The sequence below is a fragment of the Aethalodelphis obliquidens genome, unplaced genomic scaffold (genome assembly GCF_003676395.1).
Source record: "Aethalodelphis obliquidens isolate GAN/ISIS:26980383/991018 unplaced genomic scaffold, ASM367639v1 scaffold55, whole genome shotgun sequence".
Lineage (NCBI taxonomy): Eukaryota > Metazoa > Chordata > Mammalia > Artiodactyla > Delphinidae > Aethalodelphis > Aethalodelphis obliquidens.
Window position 1 is genome coordinate 12446142 of NW_020837999.1, and position 26367 is coordinate 12472508.

General features: G+C 37.9%; 2 protein-coding genes, 1 non-coding gene and 1 pseudogene across 11 annotated transcripts in view; 2 read left to right on the forward strand and 2 right to left on the reverse strand.

The window, feature by feature from the left end:
* The window catches only part of DCAF6 (DDB1 and CUL4 associated factor 6), a 168535-nt gene extending 167748 nt beyond the window's left edge, over positions 1 to 787 (reverse strand). For 5 of the 9 annotated variants that reach the window (XM_027086404.1, XM_027086402.1, XM_027086399.1 and 2 more), the window contains exon 1: positions 14 to 465. Coding sequence is in view for 5 of the 9 variants with exons in the window: in XM_027086399.1 (XP_026942200.1) it covers positions 14 to 110 (97 nt within the window). In the remaining 4 variants the exon portion in view is untranslated. Of the gene's footprint in view, positions 1 to 13; positions 466 to 519 lie in introns of those variants that run through there. The other 4 variants (XM_027086403.1, XM_027086401.1, XM_027086397.1 and 1 more) reach the window with 2 other exon arrangements.
* A 229-nt stretch (positions 788 to 1016) lies between these two features.
* Positions 1017 to 25767, forward strand: MPC2 (mitochondrial pyruvate carrier 2). The gene is made up of 5 exons (XM_027086409.1): positions 1017 to 1307; positions 14307 to 14347; positions 23116 to 23200; positions 23579 to 23690; positions 25457 to 25767. Exons 1-5 carry the CDS (start codon positions 1199 to 1201, stop codon positions 25491 to 25493), a joined length of 384 nt encoding a protein of 127 aa, XP_026942210.1. The 5' UTR covers positions 1017 to 1198; the 3' UTR covers positions 25494 to 25767.
* On the forward strand, positions 4286 to 4392 carry LOC113609320 (U6 spliceosomal RNA). Its single transcript, XR_003428602.1, has one exon. It is a non-coding gene; the product is annotated as a U6 spliceosomal RNA (small nuclear RNA).
* Positions 14553 to 15561, reverse strand: LOC113609250 (ferritin heavy chain pseudogene; annotated as a pseudogene).
* Positions 25768 to 26367: the final 600 nt, after the last annotated feature.

The following is a 26367-nucleotide window of genomic DNA, read 5'->3' on the forward strand; positions in this document are numbered from 1 at the left end:
GGCCCCCGCTCACCCAGGTAGCGGCTCCGCAGCCGGGACGGGTCCTCCAGCCCGAGGGACCTTTTCCTCACGTCCCACAACAGGTGTGGGCAGCAGCCACCTCGAGACATGGCTCCGCCGGGCCGGGGGAGGAGAGGAGACCACCGCGTGGGGGAGGGGAAAGGGGGGAGGGGACACGCGGATCAACACCCGAGCCGCACCAGCACCATCCGCGCGCCGGGCCTCGCGGTAGCAGCGAGTTAGATGGCGGTGGCAGCGGCAGCGCCTTCGCCCCCGAAGCCCGGCCGCACCCGGGCCTGAGCTCGCCTCATACTCTCCTGCTCAAGACTACCCAGAACATCCAGAGATCAGCAACTGTTCCCTCCCTCAGCACCCCCTCCTACAGGAGGAGGTGGAGGAGGCGGAGGCGGCCTCGACTCCTCCCTCTCCTCATTCTCGACACCCTCCCTTTCAAGCCTTTCTCGCGAGATAACGACCACCCTGGAGACTGAGGCAGGTGTGTGCCAGGGCTGCCCTTACCCTAGAAAAGTGGGTTCAGACCACTCTAGTCAAATCCTTAATACTCTGGATAAATAAGGAATAGAGACGGAAGAAGCTGAAATCGGAAGTCTCGCGCTCACGAGTCTCATTCCAAAGGAAGCAACAGAGTTGTGCGGCGTCATCTTTAGTCGGGTCATGGAAGGCCCGAAAAGCCCATTTTATCTAGGGGCCTCCTTAACCAAAGTGAAAGGGGATTAGCGCCGGTGCAGCTTCACTTTCCCTTCTCCAACATGGCCTCCGGGCCAGGAAGAAGAAATTGTAGGTTTGGTCTGGACCCCGCCCACGCCCCGGGGCGGGCCAGTCACCGCGGGTCGCTCTGCTTGCGCAAGCGCGCTCCCGGTAGGGCACCGGGTTGACTCGGTGAGGCTGTCCGGTTGCCACCTGTTTCCGTGACTCCTCCTCCCTCTAGGCAGTCGGAGACCAGGAGGCGGGCTGGGGGCGGGCCGTCGCAGAGTCTCCGCCCCCACAATCTTCTCTAGGCGCGGGCCGCCGGGCGGTTCACAGGGGAGCAGGCTGAGCTGCCTTGGGGGAGAGGAGGGCGCGAGGCGTTGAGAGGCGTTGAGACAGGGGAAAGTGACGAGCTGCCCTTCATTGCCAGCTAGGGAGGAGCACACGGCCGCTGCCTTACCTGGCTGCCCACGATCACTCGTCCGCAGAAATGTCAGCCGCCGGCGCCCGGGGCCTGCTGGCCACCTACCACCGGGTCCTTGATAAAGTGGAGCTTCTGCTGCCTGAGAAACTGAGGCCGTTGTACAACCACCCGGCAGGTAATGAACCCAGAGTGGCTCCCACCGAGACCTTCCATCCCTGTCCCTTCCCTCCGTTTTGAGGCCCACTGACAACTCTGCTGCTGGAGGCATCACCCACAGCCCCAACCCCCTTCCCTCAAGTGAATCCGTGTACTTTCCCATGCTCCCTGCTTTTCATGTTTTCTTTTCCAGCATCTCTCATAAACTCGTTATTTTCAAGTCTGCGACCTTTGTCGCACCCCTTCTCTTAGGCACAACTCAGACCCTGACCGGGCCTCTGGGTTTGATCCTTCTCCATTTCTGCGGCCAAGAAAGGGTCTGGGCCACCAGGAATCCTCATTCTCTCCTCTTTCCCTCCATGAGTAGTGGTATATTGACCCACGCGGAGAAGAGCTGTCTTTCTGCCCTGGAGGGTTTGGAGTAAAGGTCATACTTCCTTCAGCTCCAGCTGACAGGCCTGCAGAAGTGTTACTCGGTTTCTGAGTCAGTGTCATTCCTTGCCCTATAGGTCTAGTTTGTTTAAGTCTATCCTTATTTATGAAATTACTACTGAACAAGCTCTCCCTGGACCTTTTTGTGTGGACAGACCTGGTTTTAAATTCTGCGCTGCTGCTTACTATCGACGTGACCTTGGGCGAAATCCTAGATCTTAGTTTCTGTAAAATGTGATCGATGTGAGAGTTAAAGATAACGTATGTGTTTGATTCTTCATAAATGCTCAGTAAATGTTAGCTCTCTCTTTAACCTATTGGAAAACAATGTTCTTGTGGTTGAAAAAAATAATTCTATAAGAAACTGGAAGATCCCAATTCTTCCAGCTCTATCTCCCCACATATCTGACTATGAAGAAGCTCTTGGAAGTGTGAGGTGGTTACTAAGTCTAATTTCCAGTTTGATAATGGGGTGAACTGTGTCTTGGAATTATACTTTAGTATAATATTACTTGTTGCAGTAGTTTACCCCTTATAAACTTGATCTTTAAGGAGAGGTTTTTATTGATGAAGAGGCTTATTTAGTTTATTTGCCTTTTGGTTCTTTTAACACGCAATTTTTGGAATTGTGCTGTGTTTTGTGGCAGAGATTTTCAGGAGGGAGAATTGGGCAATGCTTCTGTAATAATCTGGGCTTCAGACTCAACTGAATTCTGTGTAGTCAACCCTGACCCTCTTAAGCTCTGTGTTTGGGTTGTAGGATAAAGACAGGATAGAGGAGGAGCAACTTTAAACTACTTTAAAACAGAATTGGAGGGTAGTTTTATAGTGATATTTTGCAAGACCTTGGCTTTAACCACGTATAATCATTCTTTATAATACTTTATTCGACTTTTATAATGAAAAGGAATTATCTTTTATTTGAGATTTGTTAGTAGATTGTGCATTTTATCTGGATACTCTTGGACTAGTTCAGTTATTGTAACCCTTTTTTTCAGTGTAATGGAAGGAGCATAGGCTTTGAAGCCAGACTGACCTGGATTTGAATCTTGGCTGTGTGACCTTGACCCCAACCTTTAGTTCTAATCTATGAAATGGGGATAATAATTATCACCATTTAAGGATTGCTGTGAAAGTTAAGTGATGTATTGTCTGTAAAACATGTAGCAGTGTTTGCACGTAGACTCTCAACAAATGTTGGTGTTAGTTCCCTCTTATTAAGCTTTTCACCAATATGCAGAGTAAGAATACCTATCACTGCAAAATTATTTGTGATTAAAATGTTGTAGGGTAGGCACACCATTGTAGAAATGAAGAAACATGAAAAATATAACTGTTGATTGATTCATAAGTATTCAATAAAATCTGAGGAAATACTGATTATTGTTCCAAGAGTCATCAGAGTGAATACTCAAGGATTTTGCGTACTATTTTGCATAATAGTATGTTATTGAATCATTATATTAAACATTAGAGTAGATTCACATACTGGAGGTTTTGACAGCAATATGCAAGGCTAAATTTTTGAGATTTCATTGTATCATTGACAAGTACGTTGAGACAGGTTACAAGAATATGTCTTTATATAAATATATATTAGAGTAGAATATTGCATTATATATAGAGTTAGACCTGTGGCCTTCATCATCCATTTATCTACATATTGTCTCTGGCACAGAATGATCTACTTCTGTAGAGTAAGAATAGTGTTCTATATACATAGAGAATCCTAAAGAGGCTACCAGAAAACTACTAGAGCTAATCAATGAATTCGGTAAAGTAACAGGATACAAAATTAATGCACAGAAATCTCTTGCATTCCTGTACACTAATGATGAAAAATCTGAAAGAGAAATTAAAGAAACACTCCCATTTACCATTGCAACAAAAAGAATAAAATACCTAGGTATAAACCTACCTAAGGAGACAAAAGACCTGTATGCAGAAAAGTGTAAGACACTGATGAAAGAAATTAAGTATGATACAAACTGATGGAGATATACCATGTTCTTGGATTGGAAGAATCAACATTGTGAAAATGACTATACTACCCAAAGCAGTCTACAGATTCAGTGCAATCCTTATAAAACTACCAATGGCATTTTTCACAGAACTAGAACAAAAAATTTCACAGTTTGTATGGAAACACAAAAGACCCTGAATAGCCAAAGCAATCTTGAGAAAGAAAAACAGAGCTGGAGGAATCAAGCTCCCTGACATCAGACTGTACTACAAAGCTACAGTAATAAAGACAGTATGGTACGGGCACAAAAACAGAAATATAGATCAATGGAACAGGATAGAAAGCCCAGAGATAAACCCCCGCACATATGGTCACCTTATCTTTGATAAAGGAAGCAAGAATATACAATGGAGAAAACACAGCCTCTTCAATAAGTGGTGCTGGGAACACTGGATAGCTACATGTAAAAGAATGAAATTAGAACACTCCCTTACGCCATGCACAAAAATAAACTCAAAATGGATTAAAGACCTAAATGTAAGGCCAGACACTACAAAATTGTTAGAGGAAAACATAGGCAGAACACTCTATGTAATAAATCAGAGCTTGCTTCGGCAGCACATATACTAATATCGGAATGATACAGAGAAGATTAGCATGGCCCCTGTGCAAGGATGACGTGCAAATTTGTGAAGCGTTCCATATTTTTAAAGAAATTATGCTCCAATAAAGATGTTTAAAAAAATAATAATAAATAAATAAATAAATCACAGCACGATCCTTTATGACCCACCTCCTAGAGAAATGGAAATAAAAACAAAAATAAACAAATGGGACCTAATGAAACTTAAAAGCTTTTGCGTGGCAAAGGAGGCCATAAACAAAACGAAAAGACAGGCTCAGAATGGGAGAAAATATTTGCAAATGAAGCAACTGACCAAGGATTAATCTCTAAACTATACAAGCAGCTCATGCAGCTCAATATCAAAAAAACAAACAACCCAATCAAAAAATGGGCTGAAGACCTAAATAGACATTTCTCCAAAGAAGATACACAGATTGCCAACAAACACATGAAAGGACGCTCAACATCACTAATCATTAGAGGAATGCAAATCAAAACTACAATGAGATATCACTTCACACCGGTCAGAATGGCCATCATCAAAAAATCTACAAACAGTAGGGCTTCCCTGGTGGCGCAGTGGTTGAGATTCCACCTGCCGATGCAGGGGACACGGGTTCATGCCCCGGTCCGGGAAGATCCCACATGCCGCAGAGCGGCTAGGCCCGTGAGCCATGGCCGCTGAGCCTGCGCATCCGGAGCCTGTGCTCCGCAACGGCAGAGGTCATAGCAGTGAGAGGCCCCCTTACCACCAAAAAAAAAAAAAAAAAAAAAAATTGGTCCTGACGAACCTAGGGGCAGGACAGGAATAAAGACGCAGATGTGAGGACACGGGGAGGGGGAAGGGTAAGCTGGGATGAAGTGAGAGAGTAACATTGACATATATACACTACCAAATGTAAAATAGATAGCTAGTGGGAAGCAGCAGCGTAGCACAGCGAGATCAGCTCGGTGCTTTGTGACCACCTATAGGAGTGGGGTAGGGAGGGTGGGAGGGAGATGCGAGAGGGAGGGGATATGGGGATATATGTATATGTATAGCTGATTCACTTTGTTATACAGCAGAAGCTAACATAACATTGTAAAGCAATTATACTCCAATAAAGATGTTTAAAAAAAAAGAAAAAGAATAGAGTTCTAACCAAATGTGTGTCCTAGTAAGTTCAGTTCTCATAAGATACGTCACTCCCCCCACCATCTCCTGACTATAAAAGTATTTGACTCGACACTAACCAGCTGCATAGCTACCCTCTAGATATTTGTTCAAAGAAATAACCTTGAAGTCATGCTGCCCAGTGTTTACTTAAAAGCTTAGTTGGGGAAAAAAATTATTAGTGGAGTGTCATTCCTTTGTATGTATGAGCTCCAAAATGGGGTGAATCATCCCAAAGCGTGCACAAAATGAAACATTGGAATGTAGGAAGAAAACAAGAGGACTTCTATTAATACTTACTATTACTTTATCTTTTTAAAGTTTACAATATAAAAATAAATTAGTACACATATATATATGTATGTGTAAATAGTCCCTTTATTACGATGGTTAGACTTAAGATTTTTCAACTTTACAAGATGGTTCAAAATACAAATTCAGTAGAGACTGTACTTTTTTTTTTTTTTTTTTTTTTGGCGGTACGCGGGCCTCTCACTGTTGTGGCCTCTCCCGTTGTGGAGCACAGGCTCCAGACGCGCAGGCTCAGCGGCCGTGGCTCACAGGCCTAGCCACTCCACGGCATGTGGGATCTTCCCGGACCGGGTCACGAGCCCGTGTCCCCTGCATCGGCAGGCGGACTCTCAACCACTGCGCCACCAGGGAAGCCCAGATACTGTACTTTGAATTTTGATCTTTTCCTGGGCTAGTGATATGTGGTACCGTGCTCTCATGTTGCTGGGCGGCAGCAACGAGGCACAACTCACAGTCAATCATGCGGTAAACAATCAGTACGTCCATTCTGCACCCCTATAGCCATTCTGTTTTTCAGTACAGTATTCAATAAATTACATGGGATATTCAACAATTTATTATAAAGTAGGCTTTGTGTTAGATGATTTTGCCCAACTGTAAGCTATAAGTGTCCTGAGCATGTTAAAGGTAGGCAAGGTTAAGCTATGATACTTCAGTAGGTTAGGTGTATTCAATAAATTTTCAATTTATGGGGCTTCCCTGGTGGCGCAGTGGTTGAGAGTCCGCCTGCTGATGTAGGGGACACGGGTTCGTGCCCCGGTCCGGGAGGGTCCCACATGCCGCGGAGCGGCTGGGCCTGTGAGCCGTGGCCGCTGAGCCTGCGGATCCAGAGCCTGTGCTCCGCAATGGGAGAGGCCACAACAGTGAGAGGCCCAAAAAAATTTCAATTTATGATATTTTCAACCTTCAATGAATTTATTGGGATGTAACCCCATCATAAATCAAGGAACATCTGTACACAACTAAATTCTATGGAGTCTATATGTATTAATTTATATATATGTATATATATGCACTGTATATAGGGGATGTATGCTCAAAAAAAATTTTTTTTAACTGATGGGGCAATGTGTTCAAAAGAAGTTGAGAGACCTCAGCCCTAAAGAGTCCAGAGAGTCTCTAAAGAGTTATATCTCGGGAATTCCCTGGAGGTCCATTGGTTAGGACTTGGTGCTTTCACTGCCATGGCCCAGGTTCAATCCCTGGTTGGGGAACTAAGATCCCACAAGCCGCGTGGTGTAGCAAAAAAAAAAAAAAGAGATATCTCAATAGAACTGGGGGAAAAAACAGAATTAAATAAGAAATAAATAATAAAAATAAATAAATAAAAACTATCCTTCAATTAAGTCAGCCCAGAAAACAGCTATCTGAGCCATATAATTTTTGCTTACCATAGCTTTGCTTATATTGAATTACATTTTGGCTTAAGTGGAAGAACTGTTGAAAAAATACTTCTATGAAACATGTCGCAGTGTTTAGTTTGCTGTTGCTGAGAATATTCTCTACTTTGCATGGCGTTCTCTCTGGGAAGGCTTATGGGAAAAGTTACTTTAATCTTCATAACAGGGATATTTTCATTTTTCCTAGGTAAGAGAATTGGTTTTTCCTTTTTATCTTACAGACCTAGAGAATATTTTTTAAAATAAAAACATACTAAATGAACCAATATTAACAGTGTTCATAAGGGAATATCTTTATCAAAAAAATTCAAAATTAAATGCTCAGGGAATTGATTTTATACTAGATAGTTTAATACAACTTAGATCAGAGAATATTTTGTTTTATTTTATGTAAATAAAGCCAAATGGGGATCAAATAAATAACCAGTGTAGAAACCCACACAGTTATGTATTAACATGGTTATTTAGCATCTCTGTTAGAACATTTTCTTCCTACAGAGATTATCTGAAGAATTTTAATGCCAGTCTAGGATAGACATCTAGATATCTATATCATATTAAATATATCTGTATTATATAGCATGTATAATACATCTCTCTATATAAATATATTCTTAAACATTGTTAATGTATATTATGTTTAAATATATACACTAAATATGTAAATATACATATATTATTTTTTCCAGTTATAACCTCTGTTACCTTAAAATTAAGGAATGAGAACCAAAATGGAAAGTTGGGATTTCAAATACAATTGTAAGATATTGATGAAAAATAGAAGATCTTTAAACTAGTTAGCTCCAAGAAAGTTGAATTATTTAATATTTTTTGAGGGCTTGCTGTATATTAGATACTGTTTTAGCATTTGAGATATTTTAATGAATAAAATTAAAATCCCTAGCCACAGAGATTTTGTATTCTCAGAAGAGATCATAAAAGTAATACAATCCTTGTTGTAGTTGTTAGTGTGACACTTAACATAACTTTTGCCCACTAACCTGATCTTAAACTAATTTTAAGAAGTTAAGACTGTTCATGCCTCATCTAATTTGATTCACTAGATGTACTAAAGGAGAAGCAAGCCCTAAGAGAAGCTATAAATCGTTTGTTATATACACTCTGCTATATATAAAATAGATAACCAACAAGGACCTACTGTATAGCACAGGGAACTATACTCAATATTTTGTAATAATCTATAAGCAAAAAGAATCTGAAAAAGAATATATATATATTCAGTTTTATATATATAAAACTGAATCATTTTGCTGTACACCTGAAACTGACACAAGATTGTAAATCAACTATACTTCAGTTTAAAAAAAATTGTCTCTTATTTCCAAGTCATGTAATAATATTAATTTTGTCTATGAGAGAGTGTGAAATACATTTAAAGTGTGGTCTGGCATAGCAGAAAGAGGACTGGGATCAAAGAGGCCTGTATTCTGGTCCTTGCTGTATCTGGAACTATCTGAATATGAGACACATTACTTAACTTTTAAGTGCCTTTTCTTTTTCATGTATAAAAGTAGAAGAATTTGGATTTTCTTTAAGTTTCTTTCTAGCTGTAATAGTCTACAATTTGGTATTTCTGCTAGGACCTTTCTTAGTTTCAGAGGCTTCAAGAAACTCAGATTTCATCAGGGAAGACTATATAATTATTGTTAGATTAGGTTTTAGGGATCTAAGTTTTTATCCTTGTTGTGCTATGTATTTTATGTAAGTAAATACCTCTCTGGGCCTCATTTACCTGATTTATAAAATGAATGCCTGAACTAGATGATTTCAACAGTCTTTCTAAATCTAGAAGTCATTGATTCTTTGTTACTGAAGAAATGTATAAATTTAAAATGTATCAACCCTAAAATGCATATTGGCTATCATAGCTAGTCACTTCACCTGTTATTTTTCTTTGGCATTTTCACCAAAGCCTGTTTAAAATCAACATTTTAAAAATCATTATACACCTATGACGTTCTGGGTGCTATTTGAGTGAGCTCTTTCCAGGGCCTTCCACGAGATATAAAGACTGCTTGGCTCTAAAATGGTAGCCCCGTCATGTTCTAGGTATGAAATCAGAACTAGCTTTAGTACAAATAAAAATGAGTAATCTTTGTCAATATCTGTGTGAATTTGTAAGTAGCTGGCTACATGATAGCAAACAGATGGACTTGCTTAATACAAGGAATGTTAGAGGAAAGTTGAGGGATGTTGAAAGCAGTAAACCGAAGAGAAATGGTATGAAAGGGATTCGGTGGAGTAGTGGACAACATTCAGTAAGAACTTTATTCTTAACATTGGGAGCACCTCAATTCAATATTTGTATATGTGTACGTTTGCATGTGTGTAAAAGTTACTTATTCTGTTCCAAGAAGGAAGTCTTTCCCTAGGAAGAGAATCATACGTACAATAAATGACATACTTTCTGGGTAGAATTTATAAAGTATTTCATTAGCAGTCATTCCTCTCAGGTAAGGAAATTAGGAAGTAAAATTATGTCATTGTTTTATTAATAGGTTCATCAAAGTTCAACAAGGCAACTAGATTTGTTAATTTGTTTGAAAATGTAGGTCTCTTATGTCTCTTACATATTTGGTTGTGATATTCCCTTGCAGAATTTTTCAAATTCTTCCATGAAAGTTTGAACTTTAGAAAACATCAGTTTCACTTTAAAAATCAGAAAAACATATAACAACACAAAAGAAAATGACCATTATATTATTATTCGTATTTTTTGTTATGCTTGAAAATAGTTCATAGTTTTACAGTCAATCCTTGTTGCTCATGTATTTTATGTATAGTAGTTTGTATCTATTAATCCCATACTCCTAATTTGTCCCTCCCTGCCTTCCTCTCCACTTTTATAGCCATATGTTTGTTTTGCTGTATAATTCATAGTTTTAAATAGTCAGCATTTGAGGCCTTTTCCAACCTCCAAGAGTGGACTTATAAGAAACAAGATGAAAATGTGTTAATTGTTAGTTAATTCTTTGTCTAAAGGAATGTATATTTATATCTGATGGGGACACATTTCCCTTATCTTGGACTTCAAATTAAATTTCTTAAGAGCTGCTTTTTATTCAATATATTTTCAGTAATTTAAAATTTATGCCTAATCAAGTTTTTTCATTCATCGTAATGAATGTTAACTAGATACTCTATTTATACTTATGCTTATCTTGATTTTAAGGTGTTATAATCACTTCAGGTATCATGATTATTTAATGACTTCATTTTTTTAATGCTCTCCAGTGAGAATAGCTATGTCATTGTAGAACATAAACTATTTTTCCCAGGTCTAGAAAGACAATGTGACATTATATTCTCACTGTTTATGTGATACCTGTTTCCAAATATGTTTTTGTCAAAACTTTTTGTTTTAGGTAAATAACAAGGACCTACTGTACAGCACAGGGAACTATGTTCAATATCTTGTAATAACCTGAAAATGGAAAAGAATCTGAAAAAGAATATAGTTATATATGTATAACTGAATCACTTTTCTGTACACCTGAAACTAACACATTGTAAATCAACTATACTTAAATAAACAAATGTTTTTAAACTTTACATTTTAAATGTCAAAATCAGTTGGGATGTTTCCTCATTACCATTTCCATTATTGACTGATTGCTGTTTTCAAGAAGATAGCCTCTCTTCCTGAATTCATACACGTCTATATTTATTTGACTTCTTTACTTTTAAGGTAGAAAATGATTAGCTAAGATAAAATGGAAGGGTGAACTAAAATAAGTTTTCTTTAAAATTTGTTGTTAACCTATTATATGATCATGGGTATTACTAGCTATTTTTTCCTTTTTTTAACAATGAAGAAAACACTGCTTGTTTGCACTTGCAGATCTCCAACCCTAATTATTTGTGTCAGGTGTCAGCATCCTCTGATATTTCAGAAAAAATTAGAAATTTAGAATGTCTTATTAATATATATTTGCTACTGATGTTTTTAAATTCAGTGCTTACCAATTGTTAAACTAATTTAGGCTTTGTTTTATAGTTTAAAATTATGCACTAAATAAAATATTTAAACTTCTCTTTGGCCCATGTTCTAGCAAACATAATTTCATGTTCGAAGTTTTTGTTTGGTTCAGTTGTGTGGGAGAAGGGCGGTTTTTATTTTAATATTATCACCTAGCTCAGAGCAGTTGAGTAAATTAGTTACCAGGCAAACCTACTGAAAAGCTTGACGTTCATTAACCCTGAAGGGTCAACCATTTCAGCTCGTAAAGAAACCAGAACCTTAGAGGCATTGCTCAGGAAACAGTTTTTGGGGTGGCAGAAGAGGAAGCATGAGTTTTGAAATATGAAGAGAGGAGTCTGTTGGGGAATCCAAAGCCGGAGACGAAAACAATGTATTGGCTTACCCTTGAGAGATGAAGCCAAGCTTCATGCAGGGATAAAAAATAAACTTGGTAATTGATACTGCATATGACCCTGCGGCTTTGTATATGATAAAGAAAAATAAACCCGGTGTGATGATAGGAATCTCAGAAACTCAAACTAAAATAACCAGAGTTTGAAAAGATTGACTTATAGGATTAGTGCATTATGGCATCAGACTCATGGGAAGAATTTTCAGGAGCCAAAAAGGGAAGTATCATGGTCTAAGAGTAGAGTAACTAATGAGTGAAAGTCTAGTACCAGTTCCCTGATGTAAAGGGAACCTGATGTCCCTGAAATCCCAGCCTTGAGGATGAAGCGGTGTCAAGGCAAATCTGGGTCAAACCTAAAATTTGAGTAGCGTTGATTAGCATCTCTCCTGGATATGGTTAATCCAATTCAATTCTGTTCAAAAATATTATTTGTCAAGAAAAACTAAGAAACAGGCTTTGACTTCTAGACCTTGCCTGATTAAAGTGACAGATGCGTAAATAGATCAGTTTAATTGTTAAGTGCAGAAAACTAGAAGAATAGACAGGCTGCTTTGGGAGTTCAGAGAAGGAGCATTTAATCTAACCTGGAGATGTTAAAGAAGACTTCCTTGAGGAGATGAAACCTTCAATGAGTTTTTGAAGGATATTAGGAGTTAGCCAGATAAGGCCAAGTAAGGCCAAATAAGGGGACTAGTAGCTTGTGCTTAGGTCCTTTAAAGCCAGCACTGTGTTTTATTTACCAGTGCATCCCCAGTGCCTACAACACTGTAAAGCATGCAGTAATTATTATGGGTGAATGAATGAGTGGTCTTCTTTGCAGCAAATTAAACCTACAACTATGACTGGATCTTAACTTAGCTATGTGCTTTTACTTTTTTTTTAGCTCCATGCTTTTTCAATTTCATCATCTTTTGTTTTGTTCCTAAATAATAGGTTTGAGTCAATTCTATCTTTTAAATGTTATTTATGTGTATGTGAACAGAAACATTCCTTGATTATTAATGACAGTGAATGCTCACCCACTGGGGGGAAATTGGATAAATCCATCTTTACCTGCTGGTGCTATTTGAGAAATATTACTGGGAGTAGATGAAGAGAAATAAATGTGTTATATTTGGGTGATGATGCCATTTTAGATGTGATTTTTGTGATCCATAAAAACTATTTATTCTTAAAAAGTAAAGTGGAATATTAAGGCAGAAGTAATACAACTAGATTTATAATTATATAATTAGAATATAAATTATAATTAGATTTTTTAAATTTCGAATTTGCTTAAAATCACTGTTGTCTTATGTGAAATTGATTAATTTTTGTGTTAAGAAATAAATGTCTTTTGTTGATCCAGTGTGTTGAGAGCATACATACCATATTAATTTGTATTGGATTTAGCTTTTAAATTACCATGGACAAAGTCTGTTTCTCTCCTGTCACTGTATCCCCTGGAAGGTTAAAAGAGACATATAATTTGGAAGAGTTACAAGTGGGCACAGTTATGTTATGTGGTTAAAGAGCACAAGTTTAAGAGTTAGAAGACTTAGGTTCTAGATACAATTCTGGGCTTACTAGCCGCATGACTTGAGTAGGTTATGGAACTTCTCTGAGCCTTATTGGTAAAATGAAGGATTTAGATTAGATGATCTCTGGGTTTCCTTCCAGCTCTGAAACATCATGCTTCTCAAATTCTAGGTTATCTAAGAAACCATAGTCGTTTTCAATCCTGTCAACATTTATTGAACATTTTGCACGAGGCAGATGAGTACCAGGATAACTAAAACAAGGACCCTGCTATTAAGGAGCTTACAAATCTAGGCTTTCCACTTTCTCATGTGCCCTTTAAAGTTAGGTTCATTAATTTTTTACTAGAATATATAGAATTTTTATAAGAAGTTTTACTAGAATACGTGGTGACATGTCATTTATAATAATAAATATTAATAGAATTAGTGAATATATAAATATCTGGGACTTCCCTGGTGGCGCAGTGGTTGAAAATCTGCCTGCCATGCAGGGTACCTGGGTTCGATCCCTGGTCAAGGAAGCTCCCACATGCCGCAGAGCAACTAAGCCCGTGCACCACAACTACTGAGCCTGCGCTCTAGAGCCGGCGCGCCTCAACTACTGAGCCCACAGCCGCAACTACTGAAGCCCACGTGCTCTAGGGCCCACGTGCCACAACTACCAAGCCCACGTGCTGCAACTACTAAAGCCCGCGCGCCTAGAGCCAGTGCTCAGCCACCGCAGTGAGAAGCCCACGCACCACGATGAAGAGTAACCCTCCAGCTCGCTGCAACTAGAGAAAGCTTGCACGCAGCAATGAAGACCCACTGCAGCCAGAAACTAATAGAAAATATCTACTGTGGCTTGTATCACCAAAATTCCATAATTTGTCATTTCCTCAACTTGAAGATTATCCTAAAGTGAAATAACATTAAGTTCCATGTTCAAGGCAAAACGTAAGGAATGGTTTCCGAAACCATCTCCATTATACTTTAGCTAATTTTAATAGTTCACAAAAATACAAATAATTGACAAGGAGATCAAAGCAACTTGTATGAAAGATTGATAGTGTGGTGACTCTCTAAATTTTAACTTAAATACAAAGTATGCAGAAAGCATAGTAAAAATTATTAGAAATGGATTGATAAACCTTTGAGTTTTTGAAATGTGGTGGTGGCTATTAAAAGACATATTGAAAATAGTTGGTTTATTGCTAAATTTTTCATTTTTTATTTTCAGGTCCCAAAACAATATTTTTCTGGGCTCCAATTATGAAATGGGTAAGTCTTGAATTTTTGCAGAAGCTACTGAAAAAGATATTCTTTAAAGGAGCTTATTAATTTGAAGTAACTTTTCTGAAGGATGTACTTTTAAATGTTCATGGTACGTCTTGAAGTAATTTTATACAAATACTCTCAGATGTATCAGGGTTTTTTGGGGGGGGTTACCAAATTACTTTATTTGAAGGAATGGTACTAAGGAAAGGACTTGTAGATATTTTGATACAACTTACAGAAAAGGTAAGGTAACCCAAACATGCATGCACTGCCTTGGTGACCAGGGAAGTCACCCCTGTGGCTATGGGAAGCCAGCCTAAGGCTTAGCTCTCATTATCACTATTTCCCAGAGTGTGCTTGTCAAAAAGATACTGAGCCATGCCAGATTCGGGGGCCCCCATCCTGCGCAAGTTGGTTACGTGGTCACCCAATTCTTTAATGGATTTCACCTGCTCATTCAGATAATGAGTCTCAATGAAGTCACACCAATGGGGGTCATTTTTCTCCGTGGCCAGTTGGTGCAGTTCCAGTAGTGACTGATTCACACTTTTTTCCAAGTGTAGCGCACATTCCATTGCATTCAGCCCATTCTCCCAGTCATCACGGTCTGGTTTCTTGATATCCTGAAGGAAGATTCGGCCACCCCGTTGGTTCTGCAGCTTCATCAGTTTCTCAACATGTTCCCTCTCCTCACAAGATTGGTGAAGAATGTATTTGGCAAAGTTCTTCAAAGCCACATCATCGCGGTCAAAATAGTACATGGACAGGTAGACTTAGGAGGCGTAGAGCTCCAGGTTGATCTGGCGGTTGATGGCGGCCTCCGAGCCCCGGTGGTAGTTCTGGCGCACCTGTGAAGGGGACGCGGCCGTCATGGCGGGCGACTGAGGTGAAACAGTGGCGGTGGCTGCGCGGCGCTGTAACGGCGGCGGGGACCTTGGGGCGGTCGGAGGGCGCCGTGAGGTGGTGGCGAGGGCTGGCTCTGAGCGGCCGGCCGGAGCGGGGGACGAGCGCCGGGTTCCGTCCAAGCACTGTTGAAGCAAGAAACCGCGGCGACTCTCCGCGAGGACTGTGGCCAGATGTATCAGTTTTACTGCATGAAGCCTACTACCTACTTTAGTTTTTCTGAACTCATTAGATAGGTGAGAGCCCTTTGGGGAACGTATTGTTATCAAAAAGCTTATAATTATGGGCCCTAGGAACATGAAACTTCATTCTAAAATTTTGTGACTATGTAAAACTTTAAATTAATTAGAACACCCCCAAATTAACTTTTGTTATTAATTTAGTATGAGAACTTCAGATACTAACACTAAAATAGAGGCAAGGAAAGTTATTCTCAAAAAGTAGAAGAATTTATCCAAGGGTATATATATTAACATTTGGGAAATGATAGAATATGGGACTTCTGACTCCAAGACCAATGCTTTTACACTATGCCAGAGTTTCCATTCCTAAAGCTCTCATTTAGCTGAAAAGAAATAATTGCGATGGCTGTTAATAACAAATCATTGATTTTATGTTGGAAGGGCCAGTTTGGGCTTAATGCAGTGCTTCTCGAAGCGTCATCCCTGGACCTGCAGCATTGGCATCACCCAGGAATATGTTAGACGTGCAGATTTTCAGGCCACATCACAGATTTACTAAATCTGAAACTATAGGGATGGAGCCCAGTAATTTGTGTTTTAATAAGCCCTCCAGGTGATTCTGAGGACTTCTAAAGTTTGAAAACTACTGGTCTGCAGGCTTTTTTTTTTTAACTGTAAAAATATACACATAAAATTATCATTTTAACCATTTTTTTCGTGTTGAGTACATTCACATCAGTGTGCAACCAATCTCTAGGACTCTTTTTATCTTGCAGAACTAAAACTCTGAACCCATTAAACAATAGCTCATTTCCCTCTTCCCCAGCCCCTGGAAACCACCATTCCACTTTCTATCTGTGAATTTGACTACTCTTGGTACCTTATATAAGTGAAATCATACAGTATTTGTCTTTTTGTGCCTGGCATATTTCACTTAGCATAATGTCCTGAAGGTTCATCTATGTCATAGTATGTGTCAAAATTTCCTTCCTTTTTAAGTCTGAATATTTCATTGAATGTGTATATCACATTTTGTTTATTCAGTCATCTGTTAATGGACACTTGGGTTGCTTCACCTTTTGGCTAGTGTGAATAATGCCGCTATGAGCAATGGTGTACAATATCTGTTCCAGACCTGCTTTCAGTTCTTTTGGGTATATACCTACGCGTGGAATTGCTGAATCATATGGTAATTCAGTATATTTAATCTTTTGATGAACTGCTGTACCATATTCCACAGCAGGTGCACTATTTTACATTTCCACCAGCAATTCACGGGGGTTCCAATCAATTTCTCCATATCCCTGCCAACACTTGTTACTTTTGTTGTTGTTGTTTTATAATAGCCATTCTAATGGGTGTGAAGTGGTGTCTCATTGTGGTTTTGATGTACATTTACCTAATATGATTAGTTATGCTGAGCATCTTTTCATGTGCTTATTGACCATTTCTACATTTTCTCTGGAAAAGCATCTATTTAAACCCTTTGCCCAAGTTTTAATAAAGTTGTTTTTTGTTTGGGTTGTAGGCTATTTTAATTCTCTTAAATGTACTGTTTTAACTTGTTAGAACAACTCGGAAACTCAGCTGTAAATCTAAGTAGTTGAGAATGTTAGAACTGGAATTACCTGTCCCTCAATTTTATGGCCTTAGGCAAGTTCAGTCTCCGCCCTTTTGTCTCATCTATAAAGCAACAAGATTAGAGTAAATTAGTGGTTGGGAGCTATATTTTACAGAGAACTAGGGAGCAGTTCTCTTTTTAGATTTATAAGTTGAGAAAAGCTTCCATCAGTTTAAAAAAGAAGCTTCAATATATCATCTTTAATGATTCTTCTCATACTCTAAGCATTTAAAAGTGATATTAAAAAAAAATACTAAGAAATGTAGATTACTATTTCCTTTCTCTTTGCTCCCTACCAACGCTTAAAATTATATATCTGCAAAGTGGAATTAATTGCTGAAATATTGTTTCTAGCACCATTATTTAAAAAGTGAGAACGATAAAATAAATAACTCATAAGGACCTACTGTATAGCAAAAGGAACTCTACTTAATACCCTGTAATGACCTATATGGGAAAAGAATCTAAAAAGAGTGGATATATGTATATGTATAACTGATTAACTTTGCTGTACAGCAGAAACTAATACAGCATTGTAATTCAACTATAGTCCAAAACAAGTTAATTTAGGGCTTCCCTCGTGGCGCAGTGGTTGAGAGTCCGCCTGCCGATGCAGGGGGCACGGGTTCGTGTCCCGGTCCGGGAAGATCCCACATGCCGCGGAGCAGCTGGGCCCGTGAGCCATGGCTGCTGAGCCTGTGCATCCGGAGCCTGTGCTCCGCAACGGGAGAGGCCACAACTGTGAGAGGCCCGCGTACAGAAAAAAAAAAACTTAATTAAAAAAAATAAATTAATAAAAAATAAGAATGACAAGGTATTTCCAATAAATTAGGGGCACCCCGACCCCAAATTTACCACAGTTTAGAAGTTTATTGATTTTTACCAATAGCTTTTTTTTTTTTTTTTTTTTTTTGGGGTCCCCGGCCCCCCCCCTCCTTTGGCCTCTCCCCCCGGGGACCACAGGCTCCGGACGCGCAGGCTCAGCGGCCATGGCTCACGGGCCCCGCCACTCCGCGGCATGTGGGATCTTCCCGGACCGGGTCACGAACCCACGTCCCCTGCATCGGCGGACTCTCAACCACTGCGCCACCAGGGAAGCCCGCCAATAGCTTTGATGTTTCTTTGATCTGGTCCATCAGTGTTTTGAAACATTGACAGTATTATATACTTATAAGTTCTTTCTCGACTGTCTCCTTTAAAAATATCTATTTTAAGTTCATGTTGACATCATACATAGTCTCCTGATGACAGCATAGCAATGGAAATTTCTGTGTTTTGTTCTCTGGTGGGGAAACTTTTTTTGATATTTAGTTTATGCTTTCCTTTCCCAGAGCATTTGATAATAATTAATCTATAGTAAACTATATGTGACACGTAGCAGTTGATGCTGCAAGCCACCTAAGTTGTACATTAAGAATTTTAGACTATACTTCTTTAGAGATTTAACTGGTCGAATCCTTCTTAGCCACTTCAGTTGAAGCCAAATAATTAATTATAAAGGTCAAAGTGGATAATTCTAAAAAGCAATACTACACACCCTTAAATATTTTATTTTAACTTAAAGATTATAAGTATATATTCATTTATCAATCATTTACTATAAGGCCAAAGCTTTGATTTGTGTATGGATCCACTGGTTTTGAGTTCCACATCATCTGTCTTGGATGAATTATACCGTAGTGCATCCTACATGATTTCAGTTTAGTTTTCTTTAAAGCAGAGCAAGTTCATAGACACTTTCATGATAACAGAAACCTGCTAGATTTTTATGTCTCCCCACCATCTTTTAAATTTTATTTTATTTTATTTTATTTATTTTTGGCTGCATTGGGTCTTTGTTGCTTCGCGAAGGCTTTCTCTAGTTGTCGCGAGCAAGGGCTGCTCTTCCTTACCGTCCGCGGGCTTCTCATTGCAATGGCTTCTCTTGTTGTGGAGCACAGGCTCTAGGTGCATGGACTTCAGTAGTTGTGGCACATGGGCTCAGTAATTGTGGCTCGCAGACTCCAGATGCGCAGGCTCAGTAGTTGTGGCTCACGGGCTTAGTTGCTCCGTGGCATGTGGGATCTTCCTGGACCAGGGCTCGAACCCATGTTCTCTGCGTTGGCAGGCAGATTCTTAACCACTGCACCACCAAGGAAGCCCCTCACCCCCATCTTTTTATATCTGTCTTGTTCACACCAAATTTGACAGCAAGTTTAACTTGCCTTTATTCAATCTTTCCAAAACAGTCACTTTAGATTTCATAGAAATAACAACCCTCTTTCTGTGTTTCACCTGTTTACCTAGTTCATTAAATTAGGTAAATTACAGTAGCAAGTAAAACTGGTATAAACAGGTTTGAAGACAAACACAGTGACTTGATAAAAATATAACTCAACTGGTGAGAGCAAAAGTGCATGAGTGCAATACAGAATAAATAGCCTCTAGCCATGAGTATTCAGCCATGGGCATCGTTAGCTTGTTTACAGAAGGAATGGATATCATTGGCTAATCTGGGGAAACTAGTATGTGAAGGTCAGTTGAGGGAGCTTTTTTCTTTTTGTTCATAGTCTGTTTGTGCAGACTGGGTTTTATATATATATATATATATTTTTTTTTTTTTTTTTTTCTTTTTGGCTGCTCTGTGCGGCACGTGGGATCTTTTTTCCCCCGACCAGAGATCAAACCCAGGCCCCCTCCAGTGGAAGTGCAGAGTCCTAACCACTGGACCACCAGGGAATTCCCGACTGGGTTATAGTTAACTCTTGAACAGTATACCATTTTGTGTGGCTAATTTTTCTCTTTTCTGTTCTCCTTAGGAATAAGTCAAACTATACTTCAAGATTACCTCTGCAGATTTTTAATGTCTATCTACTTGCTTTTCCAGCTGGAACTACTTATATAGACTAATTCGCAGTTTAAAATCTTGAGAACTTTGTTATCCCTAAGCATTTTGGAATTGGAATATTCTGTTATGGTATTTCATTTTTAGCCCTCCTCTAGAAGTGTCATATGACTTTTTTTTACTAAAGGAAAAAATATTGGAAGGAAGAAAGGAAGGAAGGGAGGAAGAAAGGAAGGAAAAAATGTTTTACACTATCTGATGAGTATTTACTCCACCCAGTGGAGATAACCAGGTGCCAGAAAGAATCACACATTTGAAAACCAGTTTTTAATTGATGGAAACACAGAGAACTAACTTGAATCTACTAGATGCCAAACTCTCTGTATTGGGTTATTTAATACATTATCTAATATTTAATCTTCACCAGAAAAAAGGTGTAAAGGTACTGAGGTTCAAAGAACTAGAACTGTTGTAAGTGACAGAGTCAGGATTTGAACTCTCAGTTCTAATTTGACTTCAAAGCCTAGGCTCTTAAACACTTACAGGACCCCCTTTAAAAGTCACTGTGGATCTTTCTGTAACTGGTACTTTCTCCCCATGTTAGGGAGTATTTTACATAATCTTGTGATATACTCCACACACTCTCTGACTCTACAGTTCTATTATTTGAATAAAGTTCATAACAAAGAAGAATAGGAACACAGACCTTCTGCCCCTGAGACTAGAAGTACAGGAAAAGGTACAGAGACTAATATTCCCTTATCTCTGCTTCTCTAAAGATGTAAGCTACTATTTGTTGTTGATAATAATAATATTTTCCAGGCACTATGGTAAATATTTTTGAAGCATATTATCTCATTTAATCATATATCTCTTTTGCAAGGGTAGCTATTCATATTCTCATTTTATACATGAGGAATTTAAGACAATGTGTTATGTAACTTGACCAAAGTCACCCAGCTAGTAAATGGCAGAGATTAGATTCACAGTAAGATTTTATAAGGTAATTTACATGAGGTTAGAGTGGTATAGAAGTAGAAAGCGTTTTTTTTTTGTTTGTTTGTTTGTTTTTGGCTGCATCGGTCTTAGTTGCGGCACTCGGGATCTTCATTGAGGCATGCGGGATCTTTCATTGCGGCACAGGCTCTTCATTGCGCCGTCGCGGTGCGCAGGCTTCTCTCTAGTTGTGGTGTGCAGGCTCCAGGGTGCGCAGGCTCAGTAGTTATGGTGCGCGGGCTTAGTTGCCCCGTGGCATGTGGGATCTTAGTTCTCCAACCAGGGATCGAAGCCGGGTCCCCTGCATTGGAAGGCGGATTCTTTACCACTGGACCACCAGGGAAATCCCCTAGAAAGGGATTATTTTTTTTTTTTTTTTTTTTTTTAGAAATGCGGGAAAGGAAACTAATATAGTATTATAAATCAACTATACTTTAATTTAAAAAGAAGAAGACTAAAGAGGCATAACATCCAAATGCAATGTATTATCCTGACCTAACTACTCTGGACAAGAAAAATAATGTTTTAAAAGACATCTGGGGGCCGTTGTCAAAATTTAACTATGCACTGTGTATTAGACAACAGTGTCTTATCCATGTTAAATTTTGTGATTAGATTGTGGGTATATAAGAGAATGGGAAGATAGTCTTGTTCTTAGCAAATGTACACTAAAATACCAAGGAGTCAAAGGGCATGATGTCTACAACTTCTTTGTAAATGGGTCAGAAAAAAATATATGTACATATAAAAAGAGGGGATAATAAAGCAAATATTTCAAAAAAATAGAGAGAGAAAGAAATGTGGGAGAGGGGCCTCAAGACCTCTGTGGGAGAGCACAATTACTAACATGTCCCAGAAAAATAAAATGTATACTCTGAGCATAAACAAAATCATGACTGCTACCTTCCTCCAAAAGACAATGCTAGAATATAGCCTATAGTCATCATAGATCTATTACAGTGTAGTAATACGTGGACTGAGTAGAATAATGCTAGAAATCAGTCCCTTTCTTCCCCTCTACAACGGCAGTATTCCACCCTGCCAAAGTGGAACAGATATGCAACGGAGAAAATGTACATTGGGATCTGGAAGAAGAATGTAAGAGTGATGATTAGGAACCATTTGGGAAGAAAATCACAGGACTATGGGTGAAAATTAACAAGAAAAGTAGTATTGGTCATGATTTACCTCTACTTATACTTCAGTATTTAACTATTTGCCCCTTTTTTAAGCCAGAATCATTGCTTCCTTGATCTACCGACTTTATTAAATCAAAACCATTTGGATTTGGTTTAAATTTGTAAAAATTCACAAGTATGCATATGTTCTATTTAGGAGAAAAAAACCCTGTGCTGATTTATATTTTTCATGTAAGAGCATCTTTTAGAAACTCAAAAAAACCTGAAAATTTCTTAGAACCATATTTTCTAATGACATATTTAGGATTTGATTTTAAAATTGGAGAAAGGGAGGAGGAGAGGTAATGTAAATATGGCAGAATGTCAATAATTGTTGACTGGGTGATGGGTATGTAGGGGTTCTTTGTACTAGTCTCTCTTATTTTACATAGGTGTGAATTTTTCATCAATAAAAATCATTCTGTTATGTATTCTAATCTCTGCAATAGAGTAGCATAACTAATATTGTAGTGAAGACTCATTACTAAACTTTCTCAGTGTTGCTGATGGTAGGGTATGATTCTATAAAAAACAGTGTTAAAAACATACCAGAGAAGAAATGACCAGGTATACTTTGACATTAAAGAAAAATTATCTAGCCAAGAAACTAAAATTATAGCAGAGTTTTTCTGATACTTCCACTTTTAAAAAAGAATAACGTTGCAAAAAACATGAAAGGAGGAATTTATACAAATAGCTTTCAGGCATCTTCCACACCAGTGGTTCCCAACATGCATAAAGAATATATAAATTCTTATGTGAAAGAAGTATCATTTGTAGAACAAAAATACAAATATACTTATAGAAAAAATATACATACACTACTGATTTTCAAATATATGAAGCTGTTTAATGTGATTAACAAAATACAACTTAATTCAAAAAGCATTTCTGAATTCATTGTAACTTTTTGTCATGATACATTTTTTCTTAATGCATGGATACTAAAATCATAGCTACAGTCTGAAAATCTCTGAAGTAGTTTGTGTTTTAGTTAGAATTGAGAACCATTACTACATACTCATGATGCTTTTTTTTCTTTCTTATGTGTTAATGTGTATTTCCAGGGGTTGGTGTGTGCTGGATTGGCTGACATGGCCAGACCTGCAGAAAAACTCAGCACAGCCCAATCTGCTGTTTTGATGGCTACAGGTAAATTAAATGAATATCTTCCATACCGGGCATTCAATAATTTAGTTTTATATCAATGTACTTAACTGTTTCATGTTTGAAATACATATACACACACTCACACAGAAAGAAATTAGCAGTGTTATCTCTAGAAAGTTATTAGACTATAGCCAAAGAAGGCAGAGGAGGGTTATAAAAATTTCCCTTTGATGTAAGAACTGAGTGTTTTGTGAAATGCTGAATTATAGCAACTTCATTAAAGTCTCAAATTATAGCATTTCTTTGTCCTACTTTGTGTTGTCATAGTCTTATTTATAATTATTTTACTCTAATATTAAATGTTCAAATAAGATTGCGGCAGTACCTATGCTTTTTTTAAAAAAAATTTTATTTCAACAGGATTTATTTGGTCAAGATACTCACTTGTAATTATTCCCAAAAACTGGAGTCTGTTTGCTGTTAATTTCTTTGTCGGGACAGCCGGAGCCTCTCAGCTCTTTCGTATTTGGAGGTAAGCTTACCACAGATGTAAAAAAAAATCTGCCTCAGAAGCCATCCGGCTGGCAATACTTTTTTTTTTAAGATTCATATATAATGCTAAGACAGGATGTGCCTGAAGCAGACATTAAACATTTCTAGAAAGCCTGCGGGTTTGAGTTAAAAGTGTTAGGCAGTATATTACCTAGGTTTTAAATCTGTGTGTTACCTAGATGTACAGCCCTTTGATAGAATCTCTTTTATTAAGATAAGATAACATATATAATTTAGGATATATTAGGTAATTTTCTGCATGAACTTTTTATCACTTACTTTCAATCAAATATAATAAAGTTAGACTTAAATGTATAGTTATGTAGTACTGGAAATGAAGTTTAAAGTGAGGCTGCTAGTTTCATTGGAAAGTATGTATTCCGTGAGCATTGGAAATTTTTTAAATTCAGTGATTAATACTATTTGTCAGTGACTGGTTAACACTCTACAGTGAGCTTAGATGAAGGCTCTGGCTTGATTTGAACCATAGAACCTTCCTAAATTACAAAACAATGTTATGAATAACAACTTTCTTTAACTAAAAAAATTGAATGATTTCAGTAAAGAAATAGAAAACATTGAGCTATATAATTTACTTCCTTTCAGAAGGCATTCTATTCTGCAGAGTATAGTACATTTTAATTTCATTCATCTGTACCATCCCTAGCTTTACTAGTAGCTTAATTCTGTAATCTTTTTATAATATTCTAGCACATAACGCATAGATGAATAAATAAACTCACTCATTCTACACAATGCCTGACAACCATTTTTAGGGCTTACTTATATCAATATAAACTTCAATTAGTACAGAGATTTTATTCACAGAGTACTTTTCTCATGCACCATCTCATTTTGACCTTATATTAACTCATGATAGTAGAACTATGAGAACACTAAGTGTCACATTCAGAAATATTATTTCTAATATCAGAAATTCAGGTTTAGTTTGACAAAAGGATTTTTGGCCTTTCGGTTACAATAGCAGATTAGATTTAGTTAGAAATATAAATGTTGGACTCTCTGGAGGACTTAGGAAAATACTGTTGAATGTTTGAAATCAGGACTTTTTGAGAAATCTAGGAGGTATTGTAGACTTCATGGAATAAGTTCCCTCTTGTGCTTATTCAGTTTTCCACTTTATTTTCAGCTGAGAAGAATAGTAAATGAAGCCCAGGGTGATGTAAAAGGGAAAGACTCTGTAGCTTTGTGGTTAATTCTTCTTTGAATTAATGATAATTGAAGAAATTGTCCTTAGTTTCAATAAACTTTAAGTGTTACAACCTCCTAACCCAGTAGCCTGCCTGCATCACAGAATTATATTTTATTTTTAGTGATTAGACAGGCCCATTCCCAATTGATTTTATTCTCAGGAAAGATGCTTTGTGAGTATAAAATTAAAAGTTCTAGATGACCATGTTTTGGTAAACTTTATACATATATTCACGTTTGTCATACTCTTGTATAGTTCCAGAATGAAAATATTCTTACATTAAAATAATATTTTTGTACAGGGAACTGTATGTCAGTTAAGACGTTTTGACAGTTGGAAACCAGATTCAAAAAAGTCCTTGGATTACTCTCCCATCTGCCTGTTTCTCTATAAGCCTCTGGGAACATTGTATTTACAACTGTATAGCCTCTTGACTAGAGAGAAAGAAGAGATGGAATATGCTTCCCACTCCCTTCTTATTATAAATGTATCTATTGTGATTCATGATTTTTTTCTTTCTGTTTTCTTTATAGATATAACCAAGGACTAAAAGCTAAAGCAAACAAATAAGAGTTCTTGATCACCCTAACAACCTGGATGTGGACATAACCGCTGGGACCTAGTTTGATTTATTATTCAGTTGTCAATGAGGTGATGCTAACTGTGCTAACATTTGTAAGGCATAAATTCTAACTGTAATTGGGAGATAGTACTTGATTCAACAGAAAAATAAAGCAAACTTTTAATAATATTGTCTCTTTACATATTACTTAAGGAATTTATCTATGGATATTAGTAACATTTTTTTTACTATTTGTCCATAATAAATCATACTGCTCGTACATACCACTGGCCTCCTTCTGTTCTAGTCAACCAAAGTGTGTACATCTAAGAGCACACATATTCCAGTGAGTCAAAAGATAGTCGGAAAGTTAAATAATCTGTGTACAGTGAAGGATGATGAAGTAGCTAAAAGTGAAAGGAAATAGAGCTAAAGAGAGCGAGAAATGGGTTGTGGAATGGCCAGCAACACGACACCTCAAACTGTTTTAAAATATTTTAACTTGAAATGAAGAATCTTGTGAAGAATATTATTTTTGGTATATTGTATGAAAGTCTTTTACTGCTACAGAGTAACAAAGGATTTGTAAATTTTTGAAATATATTCAATAACTGATGTGATGTGGCAGAAAATCTCTAGAGTCAGGCAGACCTGAATTTGAATCCCAGCTGTGTGACTTATAATCTCTGACTTTGGGCAATTTAAGAAAGTGTGCAATAAAATACACTGTGTGTGTGTGTGTGTGTGTGTGTGTGTGTGTGTGTGTGTGTGTGTGAAAAAGGAAGAAAGAAAGTGTCCAGCAGAGTGCCTGGGACATAAGTCAGCTTTCTGTAAATGTTTGTGACCTTTGTCCCCGTGATGAGGATTCATATTTGATTTGAA

Coding starts and splice junctions, on each gene's coding strand:
- MPC2 (XM_027086409.1), top strand. CDS start 1,199: ATGTCAGCCGCCGGCGCCCGGGGCCTGCTGGCCACCTACCACCGGGTC. Junction 1,308..14,306: donor GTTGTACAACCACCCGGCAG/GTAATGAACCCA, acceptor TTTTATTTTCAG/GTCCCAAAACAATATTTTTC. Junction 23,201..23,578: donor TGCTGTTTTGATGGCTACAG/GTAAATTAAATG, acceptor TTATTTCAACAG/GATTTATTTGGTCAAGATAC.